The 11566-nt window shown below is 34.6% G+C and overlaps 4 protein-coding genes across 4 annotated transcripts in view; 1 reads left to right on the top strand and 3 right to left on the bottom strand.

Annotated features, from left to right (window-relative positions):
• LOC129806943 (peptidyl-prolyl cis-trans isomerase-like) overlaps window positions 1-11566 on the top strand; it is a 170171-nt gene that overhangs the window by 90257 nt on the left and 68348 nt on the right. The gene's annotated exons all lie outside the window — the stretch shown is intronic.
• LOC129806902 (uncharacterized) overlaps window positions 1-11566 on the bottom strand; it is a 77028-nt gene that overhangs the window by 16085 nt on the left and 49377 nt on the right. The gene's annotated exons all lie outside the window — the stretch shown is intronic.
• LOC129806945 (calcium and integrin-binding family member 2) lies at window positions 2972-8760 on the bottom strand. Its single transcript, XM_055855824.1, has 3 exons — window positions 8475-8760; window positions 8115-8415; window positions 2972-5289 (listed from the first exon to the last, which is right to left on the bottom strand). The coding sequence occupies exons 1-3, from the start codon at window positions 8523-8525 to the stop codon at window positions 5072-5074; spliced, it is 570 nt and encodes a 189-aa protein (XP_055711799.1). The 5' UTR covers window positions 8526-8760; the 3' UTR covers window positions 2972-5071.
• The window catches only part of LOC129806923 (inositol-pentakisphosphate 2-kinase), a 45950-nt gene continuing 43197 nt past the window's right edge, over window positions 8814-11566 (bottom strand). The window contains exon 6 of the mRNA XM_055855786.1: window positions 8814-9450. Coding sequence (XP_055711761.1) covers window positions 8946-9450 — 505 coding nt within the window. The 3' untranslated portion in view covers window positions 8814-8945. The remainder of the gene's footprint in view (window positions 9451-11566) is intronic.

Here is an 11566-nt window from a genome sequence, read left to right as displayed (position 1 = left end):
AAGGTCAGGGAATGAGCGAATCCGCACGTACTTGGAGTACCGAAGTCAACTCACTTTAATGAATGATATGGAAAGTTTCTGGGCTTCTTGTGACATTCCACGTTTCCCTTACATGACCAGGAAGAGGACTTGATAAGATTGGTTCATAAAATGAAGAACAATGGGCATCCTATTGAGGCGGATTATCTGTCCAAATTTACAGACAAGTTGTAAAAATTAATAACCAAGTTGTCCAAAATAAGAGTCAAATTCACCTCTACATATCAATTCATTTTTAAACGTATTAAAACTAATTTTAGTAAAAATGAGATGATAAATAGCTTGCCAAGTTTCTAAACAATCCTTCTGAAAAGAGAGTAACAAAAAAAGTCAATTAGTATTGAAAATATGGCACTTCAAACTTGGAACTTCGATGCTTATATGCAGACTGTCCAAAATTATAAGCACTTCCCCTATGTAACAAAAAAAAACAATTATACCTGCTATTCTATAAGAATTTCCATAAGCTACTTTTTTATTATACTGACTAATCTTTGTGTGTTAGACCAATTAGACCTAACAGAAAATACATTGTATAGGTAGTATTTTTCAAATTTCTATCTCAATATTTATTATAAATATTAGCTATAGTCAAAAATTCCTCAAATATTAATCTTTGAGGGGAGGGGGTATAGATAACATTTCTCACTCCTCTTATTTATGTGAACAATATTTTCAAAAACGTTACGGAATCCAAGTGAAATGCGCTTTCTCTAAATTGAGAAAAAAGATTCAGAGAATTCTTTTATTATAATTTATTGATAAATACATAAAATTTGTTGAAGAAGTTAATGCAATACGACAATATTAAGGAAATACCAGAAGAAAATGGTTTTATTTCAGACTCCACACAAAACTTTCTTCACATAACCTCAAATTTTACATTTTGAGTTCAACCGTTTCAATGAAATTTGAGGAGTTTATATTTTTGAGAAACTTGACTATTCACTTTTGGCGTAGTTCACTTTATGTAACTTTGCACTTTCCTCTTTTATATTGCATACTTACTCTCTAAAAATTACAAGAAACTTAAGAAAATTTAACCTAAAAATGTTTCAAGGTTAGGATTGAATTTATTTGTAATGTGTAATGTAGGAGTTGGCAGCACTGCCAAAAGTCAGTTGAATTAATGCGTTGCTTGAAGTAAGCCATTGTCTGCGTCTATGCAAATCATTAGGGGAAACTGGGGCACCACCAAACACGGGGTACCACCAAACACTGCGATTTTTTAATCATATATTCGACTTCAAAAAACAAGACTTACAGAAATTTATAGTCATTATAGGGATACTTGTTCACTGAAGAAATGGTCGAGATAGTCCAAATAGTTTAGAAATAAAAATTAGTGTTTGGTGCTACCCCGTGTTTGGTGGTGCCCCAGTTTCCCCTACATAATGCAAAAGATGTTGCAATTTACAAATTATCAAAATCACATTGAGAATTTTCGTAAATAAAAATTAATTGAATTTAAAATGCAAGAAATTCCTTGATCCCCTAACTATGTTTTATTTACAAATGCAAAAAATAGTACTACTATTTTTCTTTTTTAAAAAATAAGAAGATATTCAGCAATCACTCCCCGAGAACCTATTTTTACAACATAATTTTCAGAAATTTAGACAATTTCTGAGAAGAAACAAAGCGGTATTTATTCGTTTGCCAGTCCTCTGGTTCTTACCAGAGCTACAGATCAAACGGTTAAAGAAAGTGATTTAGAGTCTTTGGATAACCCGACCCCCTCCAATAAATCTACTGAAAGAGCTTTAACAACGAGTTACTTGCTCCACAACACATCCTTTTCCGCTCCAAAACTACATTTTTCCGGATGTCTAAATTGGCCATTTAACATAGATCAATGGCCAATCAAGTTCACCTGCAACGAATTCCCAATTTCGTCTTTAAATCCTCAATTGGAGTAATGTGAAGTTTGCAGACAAAACTTTGAGACAAATCACAGATCTAACCACTGAGGAAGATGCATTGAAGTGCTGTAAACTTTGGCAAAGAATTTGTGTTTTTATGTCCTGAAAGGATTACACCTGATTAAACCTTCTAATCTAAGGCATCCGAAGATAGTTCATCTCTTTAATATACTTCAGGTTATCTAGAGGTCACCCAATAGGTCAAGTGGTAGAGCACTCGCTCTGTGATGCAAGTGTCTTAGATTCAAATCCCCTCTAGGTCACCAGGAATTTTTCTGGCGTTAATGGTGATCGGATTGCATTCAGTAAACTTCACTGCTTTTGATTTCACGGGGAATGGGACTGACAACCTCATCCCGTATAAGGAAAAGTAATAATGCATGTCTAGAAATCCCATTGCGGGAAGGCCTAGTTCCTTAATGGAATGTTGTGCCAGCATTATTATTATTATTATCTCGAGGATGATTTTTTTTTAATTTTTTGATATATTTTTGAAATCATGTAACAGAACATTTCATCCACGTAAGAAAAGGCCCTTGGATTATTTCTAATAACGGCTTTTCAAGGTCAAAGTTTAAAAGACTGTGGAAAAAGGGAATTTCTTAACCAATTAAGGTAAATTTTGGTTCGTTGGAATCCTGAGCAAGATAGAACTTGCTACAGTTGGTTATAAACCAGCAATGAATAGGTCATTAAGTATTTTTGAACGGATAATAAAGTTTTATTCGAAATACTATTATTTCAGTTCTGTAAGGAAAAGTTGCACGTCTCAAGGGGCTCAAGCAACTGACTTCCACTACTTGAATTGAAAGATTAATCAGATTTAACCCTCTAACGGTGTTTTCTTTAATATGCGAAGAAAAGTTCTAAAACAATGTATTCTAGGATAATTGTGATCCAATAAAGTCGAAAAAACCATCTGTTTTTCATTACCTCTTTTAGTTTAGGCGCTAGGTGAGAAAATATAAAAAATTTTCGAAACTCTTTTTGCTTCTAAAATTAACATTTTTAGTTTTTTCAAATTTTTTAAATAAAATATACAAAGTAGAATGACATATCTTTCAGTAAAAAATAGATTTATTTTAATCAGATAACTTTAAATCGGTATTTTTATGGAAATTGGAAATGAGTTTTTTTGCACAAATATTTTTTGTTGCTTTTTCTCTGACCTGTCACACAAAACTGGGAATAGCAACAAAACGAAGAGTCAAAATGAGTTCAAACTTTCAAGAGATGTTTATAAGACTATTACCTAGGACACTATAGCACTTTTAAATAAATAAAATCTTTATTGTCGCTGTAAATGTGATTTTTGTGAAGACCGCCTGGAGGCGGTCTTACCCGTTACAGGGTTAATAACAAAAAGCTGCTTCTTTCACCATTTAAGGACGAAACATTTTTTCGGACCGAAAATCAACAATAAAAATGAAAACAATAAACAAAACATTCTATTTGAATTTTTCGGACTCCGATAGAGTCAACAAATCCAATAGAGTCAACAGGCTTGAAAATAATTAGTTGACTCTATCGAGGTCCCACTGTATAAGTTATATAAAGTGTATTCCACAATTACGTTGAGAAATACTTCCCATATTTTTGTGACAACATTTTGGAAAACATGAACATCTTTTTCACTGTTTGAAGATAAACCTCTAGAGTGGAGTAATCAAATTTGACGTTATATTCCGCTTTACTGCAATATTCAATCACAAAAAAATCCCCAAAACACCAGAACATTCCCCAAAAAGGAAAAAGTTCAACTTCTTGGAAAAAATGTCACCATTTGCAGTCCTGAGAGCAATAAATGGGGTATAAATATCGACTATTTATCAAGTCAAATAAAAAATCATGGTTAATAATGATGTTGTGGACTCAGGAAACAGAGATAGTAAAAGGATGACATGGAATATGTTGGCTCTTCCATAAAATTCATCCAAATGGATCGCAATTGTCCGATAAATCCGAGGAAATTGCCGTTGTATTTTCTCTCATAAATAGATCCCCGCTCCCCCCGCTATATTTGATGAAAAGGCTTCAGGAAGGAATAAAGTAAAGCTACATAACAATTTCACATATTTATTGTGCTCTTTTGGTGTGTTTCATAATTTCTTATATATCCGATCAGTGATATGGAGAAAAACAGTTAGAAAGACCTCATTTTCACTTGTGATTTCATCATAGAATGTTCCCTTTAAGGCAGCCCAACAGCATTAATGACTTTTTGATATCTTATCGGGAAAAAAAAGTCAAACACTTTGTAAGACAGTTTCTATCGATTTTGAAAGAAAAACGATCTATTAAACTGTTCATCGTGTCGTCTAGTGGACTTTTACGATGGGAAAATGCAGAGCAGAGATTCTTTTTTTTATCTTAAATTATTGAAATCTCGACAGGTGACTTTTCTCGTCATTGATAGCACTCGAGTATTCAGTGATTCATGCTCAAATTGACCTCTCAATGATAAATGTGCAAATGCGATGTTTAGAATTCCACAGAAAATGTTGTATATTTCTCACAAATGTGCATAGTTTTCTTATTGAAATAAAACTATTGGAAGATGTAACGCCAGACGCGTGTTCTGTGTCACGGAGGAAAGCATTTTTCTTCCGTTATTACAAGTCCCCTATCGGGGTTGTCTCTTCCTCTAGCTTTTCGCCTTGTGGCGATTCTTTTGGCAGGAAATTGAGGAATCTGATAAAATAGGAGGGTTTATGGTAAATTCCTCCTAAGACGTCATCTAACCAAACCTCCATTCAGTTTGCATATCTTCCACAATAAATATCTGTCGCATTTTCGAGGCGGAAAGGGTGAGAGAGAGAATCGAAACATGTCCAAAGGAAACTTATGAACACCGAACTACATGTTCTCTCTTGAAAAATCACGAGGGGATAGTGATTGAATGGGTAGAAAATTGTACATCTGCCTCTGTGCAATTCAACAGGGGCACTTTATGCTAAAGAGCCACAAAAACGAGGGAAAATCAACACTTCCAATTCGACTCTGTGGGAACAATAGCAGAAACAGAAACCACTTATCAAGTACACAAACAGTTCTCAAAGTGAAGCTTTATGCTTGGGAACAGTTGGCACTTGATTACTCCTCTTGGCGCTTTAAATGCGAATGTGGAAGGTCGTAAGAAAATCCGGAGCTCGCAGAACAACATGCTCAAATTCCAATTCAGACAATTTCCCGTCACCATCGACATCGGCTTCTTCAATTATCTTATCAGCAATCTGCTGATGCTCCTCTGGAGTCAGCTCATTCCTTGTTAGAGCTTTGAGGACACCCTTTAGGTCAGATTGACCAATGAACCCATCCTTGTCGAAATCTGCAATAGAAAGCTATGAGCAGTTTTCTAGGAAAATCCATTGACAGTTGAAAAATACTTTTTATTTTGCAATCTGTCTTTTTCTGGTTGATTTATGGATATTTTCTGGGAATATTGGGTATCCTAGATAAAAAAAAAACTTAAGGAAAAAGGATGGCAAAGCGTCTCAGGCGTCTCAGGTTTAGCGAAGTACACAAACTCGTGGCTAGATGTTATACCATAAAAGTATTCTCGCATAATTTACCATTTACCAGTTTTCAACCGATTTGAACCGATTCATAAATTACTCAAAAGATCGTTTATAAAATAACATAAATAACATAACACAAATAACATAAAATTGATTTTCGAATAAAATTTTTTACGGTTCTTTACCGGTTCACAACCAATTTAAATTGGTTCAGACTTGTCAAAAATTCCAAGACCTCTACAAAGAGCCCAAACATGATACCATTCGGTTGAGGAATACGCTCTCTAGAGCCTTTTAACCGTTCACCTTAAAAACCCACCTTGAAATGTCCATCTGGAAAATTTCTAAAACACATTCAAAAATGAAAAAAATCACACGACCTGTTTTCGAGCAATAAGAAAATCGATAATGCAGAAACACTTGAGTTCAGTAGGGGAAAGTACTCTCCCTTCGAACGTCCATGCCTTCCAATAATATGAATTTTCTTTAGGTTTTCCTGAGAGACTTACACATTTCTATTAAATATTAGTTGGCTTATCATCAATTGTTGATAATTCCGTAATAGTTTAGTGTAAATTTCTTACGAAAAACAAAAGAAATTCACATTATTCGAAGGCATGAACGTTCGAAGGGAGAGTACTTTCCCCTAGTATAAAAAAACCGGTCCCTATTAAAATCTCGAAAGCCAAAATCTCGAAAAGGACAAAATCCCGAAAGCCGAAATCACGAAAGTCAAAATCATTTAAACCAAAATCCCGAAATCCAAAACCCCGAAAAGCCAAAATCCTACAAAGCTAAAATACTAAAAAACTAAAGTACCGAAAAATCATAATACCGAAAGCCAAAATCCCGAAAGTCAAAACCCTGAACAGCCAAAATTACGAAAATTCAAAATTCCAAAACCTAAAATCCGGAAAGTCAAAATCACGAAAAGCCAAAATCACGAAAGTGGAAAACACAAAAACACAAAGTCGTCAATCCAAAAGCTAAAATCCGAAAAGCCACACTCATTTAAACCAAATTCCCGAAAGCCAAAATCCCACAAAACCAAAATCTCAAATAGCTAAAATCCCGAAAAACCAAAATCCCAAAAAGCCAAAATCCCAAAAGCCAAAAGTATAAAAATCCAGAATACCGAAAATACAAAATTCCAAAAGCTAATATCCCGAAGGCCAAAATCACGAATGCCACAATCCTGAGAGTCAAAACACCGAAATCCGAAACTCTCCAAAACCCCGAAAAGACAAAATCTCGAAAAGCCAAAATCTCGAATGAGGGGTTAAAATCTCGAAATGCTAAAATTCTTAAAAGCAAAAACCTAAAAAAGAGAAAATCCCGAAATGCTAAAATCCCGATAAGCAAAAATCCTGAAGAGCCAAAATCTCAAAAATCCAAAAACCCGAAAGCCGAAATCCCGAAAGCCAAAACCCTGAATAGCTGAAATTCCGAAAATCCAAAATTCCATAAGCTAAAATCCGGAAAGCCAAAATCACGAAAACTGAATCCAAAAAAAGCCAAAAACCCGAAAGTGAAAATCCCGAAAACACAAGGTCCCTTATGTCCATTATGGGTTAAATCCCGAATGGACCAAAATCTCGAAATGCCAAAATCCCAAAAAGCCAAAATCCCGAAAGCCAAAAGCAAAAAGCCAGAATTCTGAAAATCCAAAATTCCAAAAGCAAATATTCTGAAAGTCATAATCAGGAAAACCACAATCATGAAAGTCAAAACACTGCAATCCGAAACCCTAAAGCCAAAATCCCGAAAAGCCAAAATCCCGTAAACCAAAAGCATAAAAATCCTGAATTTCGAAAATCCAAAATTCCAAAAGCGAATATCCCCAAAAGCCAAAACCACGAAAACCACAATCCTGAAAGTCAAAACACCGAAATTCGAAAGCTCGAAAACCAAAACCCCGCAGAACTAAAATCCCGAAAAGCCAAAATTCTCAAAAGTCAAAAGCCCGAATGGGGTTAAAATCCCAAAACCCCGTATGGGGGGGGGGTAAAAATCCCCAAAAACCAAAATCTCGAAGGAGGGGTTAAAATCGCAAAAAGCAAAAATCCTGAAAAGTTAAAATCCAAAAAAGACAAAATCCCGATAAGCAAAAATCCGAAACGTCGAAATTCCGAAAAGCCCGTTTCATTGGAACGGCATTATAAGGCATTAAGAAAATAATAAAGGAAGGTCTTCAAAATGCCGAAAGCAAAGCTGAGCGAGAGGACGTTGCACAAAATTAAAATTTTGAAAGTTACTGAATTTGAAAGACAGCAGAGATGCACAGGTAGGAAAGTTTTTAACCATCCATATAATCTGGATCAGGGAGTTATGAAACACATTTTTTGGAAAATTTAAGGAGTTTAAGCCTGTTCAAAGGACATGAAAGCTTGGCAGGATTATAATAGATGAAATTATTGGGAAACATCACCCTCTGAAATTGTATTTAATTTATATCAAAAAACCAAACATTTTTATAATATACTTAATATGAGAGATCGTCACAGAAAAAATGAAAACTCCATAATTTCCCTTCAAATTTGATTAATGAATGCCTATTAGTAAATTGTCTACTAATACTTATAATCCTAATTAACGTTTTGGAATTATTAACACTTTTTTTTTATTTTGTGCTTACCGTAGATTTTAAAAGCGTAGAATATCTTAATATCCCGTGGAGCTTGCTCACTGAATACAGACAGAAGATCTAGGAAGTCCTCAAATGTTAGATTTCCCTGACCATCCCTTGAAAATGCTTCGCAAATGTTTTTCCTGAAAGGATTCTCCCTCAATTCCGGAAGTTTTTCAACGTACTCTCGTGGGATTTTCACCGTAGATGCTTGTCCTTCGGTCATTTGTTTCGGCACGAGATCTGGACGAATGTCCCGGAAGCGTTTATGTACTCTCATGATTTCCTTCCTTGTGAAAAATGTGCAATCCTAAAAGATTTAAAAAAATGTTAACGGAACTCGACAAGAGAAATATCCTGTGAATTTACTTGGTAGTCGTTGAGCTGTTGATCTGTGAAGGTGGCTATTTTATTTCCCATCTCTTCTGACCGAAGAATTGCGCGGGAATGGCCTTCCGATCAGGACAAGGGTTGAAAATCATGAGTTTGCCGCGCCTTTCAGTCTCTATAGCGACTCATCCACACCTCGCAATCGATTTACTCGCATCTGGGAGTGCCCATAAAACAGCAAGTGGAGGAGTAATTTTTCCATCTAACGCTTTTCCAATGAATTTTCCTCACAACATGAAAAAACGATGAAATGTCCTTTCTGTATTGGTTCGAGAGGGTAATAGTAAAACTTTTTCCTTCGACCAAGCTCAAAGAAACTTTGTTATATTAGAAACCTGTTTATTTGTGTCTTTTTATTAGACGAATCAACATCTTTATAAATTTTTTTCTTCACCATAAAAATGTATAATAGAGAAATACTTGATTTAAAATAGAACAACACTGGAATACTTAAGAAATTGTGCTATTGGCGACAAAATCTCTGTGTGCTTTGTACGACATCTTTGTCTGCTTAACATACTTGATGGGATGAGAATCTGCCTTTGGATCCAAATCCATCACTGTCATGGATACTATGAACTTTTCACCATCTACGTCTATCGTATGCCTTTCATCCGTACTACCTTCAGCGATTTTCTGGAATGTCATCATGAGAGAACAATCGAGAGCGGTGGCACCAAGAAAATACTTCTCCACACCATCCATTCTCTCCAGCCAATCTTCCGTGTTGTCACGTCTTTTTGCCAGGATTCTCTCGACATTTCCAAATGACTGTTCCTCGTTGAGTGCCTTGTCAGCAGCGTTTGCAAGATTATCCCGTGCAAAAAGCTGAACATCGAGGATTTGCTTAAGGATACTTCCATGAGGGAGGGATTCGTTCCCATTTGGCACATTTTCACCTGTATAGTCCTTGAGTATGGCTTTCAAAAGGAGTAGCAGAAAGTTTTGTAAATTCCTAGAGAAAAAACAAACAAGAATTGCACATTTTCCCTCTCACTATCAAACGTTCTACGTGTTGTTTGCATTTTAGAATTGCGCACAATTCTCATTAATCTTTCCAACAATCTATTACTATATCGTGAATTTAATTAGAACCATTCACATTGCACTTTCATTGCGTATGATATTCTGTATTCTCAAGAACTTTCTTCACCAGATTTTTCCGGTATTTTATGTAACTAACGTTTTTATTAAGCATTTTTCCGTCAGGTCAATGACTAACAGTTTGTCCCATTCCAGCCACAATCAACAAATTTTATTGTACGTCACAAATTTTTAAGTATTCTCCTTAATACTATGGCGAAAAAGGGAAAGAAAATGTTTTACAATCTTTCATTCATTTACATCTGTTTTTTTTTCAATTTTTAATATTTAATAAGAGATCATTGTATCGCTGCGAACTTAAAGCGACAAATACCATCATAAGCGGCAATTGAAGAATCCTACATTCAAATAAATAAGCCCTTTTGAAAAAAGAAAATTGAAAGGACAACTTAAGACCACAAAGCTAAAGCGGTTTTCAAACTACAGGATTAATGAGTATCTATTCACAAAGAAAAATTTTGACTCTAAATTTAAGAATATATAATATAAAACTCCAGGAACTTAAATTGGACGTGAATTCTCGAGGCATTATAATTCAGAAGTTTTTTTCCAATGAAATAGGCTAGAAACACTATCTCTTTGACGCTAAGAGATCGGGTTAACACTAAACCTACCGACCGATTTTGGTCGTTTTTTGGTCAAATGCCAAACCGCGGTAGGGTAGGATACTCAACAAATTTGCCTTGGAAAAAGAGCAAAAAATTTAAATTTAAAGACTGAAAAATATATTACATGCATATTTAAAAAAATTCAAATATGTGTTAATTTTTAACCTGTCAATTTGACCGGGTTTTGGTAGGTTTAGTGTTAAGTTCAGCATTAGCTGAAAAATGAAAAATGTCTTGAAATTTGCAAATTACAATTAAAACTAAACGATCAATTATTTAGGATTACGGCATTGGCATTCATTGAATGGGATTTGAAATTAAATTCCTGTATGTTTCTGTTTAATAATCTTCCATTTTTCTGTGTGTTGCATTATTTACTCTTAACAGCCAATTCTAAGTCCAAATTTTCCAAAAAATGTCTACTGATAAGAATTTAGACAAGTGAATACATATGGCTCACAGCAAAAAAAATTATTTTGTAAAATTGGTCGTAAACAAGGGGTAACTCATATTGAGAAACCCTCGTCAATTGTCCGAGAAACCCACTTTTTGCATCGCGAAACCCGAGAAACCCAAAAATTGCATCGCGAAACCCGAGAAATCCAATTTCTGCATCGCGAAACCCGAGAAACCAGAAATCCTTGTCAGAAAAAATGGGAATGAGTTACCCCTTGGTCGTAAATGTTTGTGAATTCCTACTAGGGACTTACTAAATGCTCGTAAATCGTATAACCCATTGAAATGTTCGTAAATGTTTGTGCTTTTCACAAACATTGTTTTTCATTTGACAAGATTTTTTTATTCTTTTACAAACTTTTGTTCGTAAAATTTTGCTACTTGCTCGTAAACTTCAGTCAAGCAAACAAAAATTTACGAACAAGTGTTTGTAAAAGAAGAAAAAAAAGCTCTTTAAGTGCTTATTTTACGAACAATTTTTTTGAAAGATTTCAAATTTTTACGAACTTTTTAATGGATTATACGATTTATAAGCATTTCGTAAGTCCACAGTAAAAATTCACAAACATTTACGAAATATTTGTTTCTGTGTAAGCTTTAGGTCAGAAGGCCGTATAACCTGATAAATCTAATCCTTGAAGTCTTACTTCTTAAGAGATAAGACACGCCCTCTGAAAAGGAAAAACACTTTCTAAAATAACCTGAAATGCTAATAAGAGAAAGCAGCATTTCAGACAATCTTACTTTATGTTTTTAATTCGAACTCCACGAGAGACCAGTTTCTACAATTTTTAATTTATTTAAAATTATGTAAAAGAGACGTGGATAATTTGACTGAAAATAAAAATTGTTAGGTGCCGCCTACAATTATGTATATATATATATATATCCTCAACTTATGAA

The sequence above is a fragment of the Phlebotomus papatasi genome, chromosome 3 (genome assembly GCF_024763615.1).
Source record: "Phlebotomus papatasi isolate M1 chromosome 3, Ppap_2.1, whole genome shotgun sequence".
Lineage (NCBI taxonomy): Eukaryota > Metazoa > Arthropoda > Insecta > Diptera > Psychodidae > Phlebotomus > Phlebotomus papatasi.
Note: the sequence above shows the minus strand (reverse complement) of the source record. Positions and strands in the feature narration are given on the sequence as shown.

Excerpts from the sequence above, each read along its gene's own strand:
- LOC129806945 (XM_055855824.1), bottom strand. The coding sequence starts at position 8,525 with ATGGGAAATAAAATAGCCACCTTCACAGATCAACAGCTCAACGACTAC. Across the intron at positions 8,416-8,474 it reads AACAGCTCAACGACTACCAA|GATTGCACATTTTTCACAAG; the intron begins GTAAATTCACAG and ends TAAATCTTTTAG. Across the intron at positions 5,290-8,114 it reads CTACGCTTTTAAAATCTACG|ATTTCGACAAGGATGGGTTC; the intron begins GTAAGCACAAAA and ends TTTCTATTGCAG.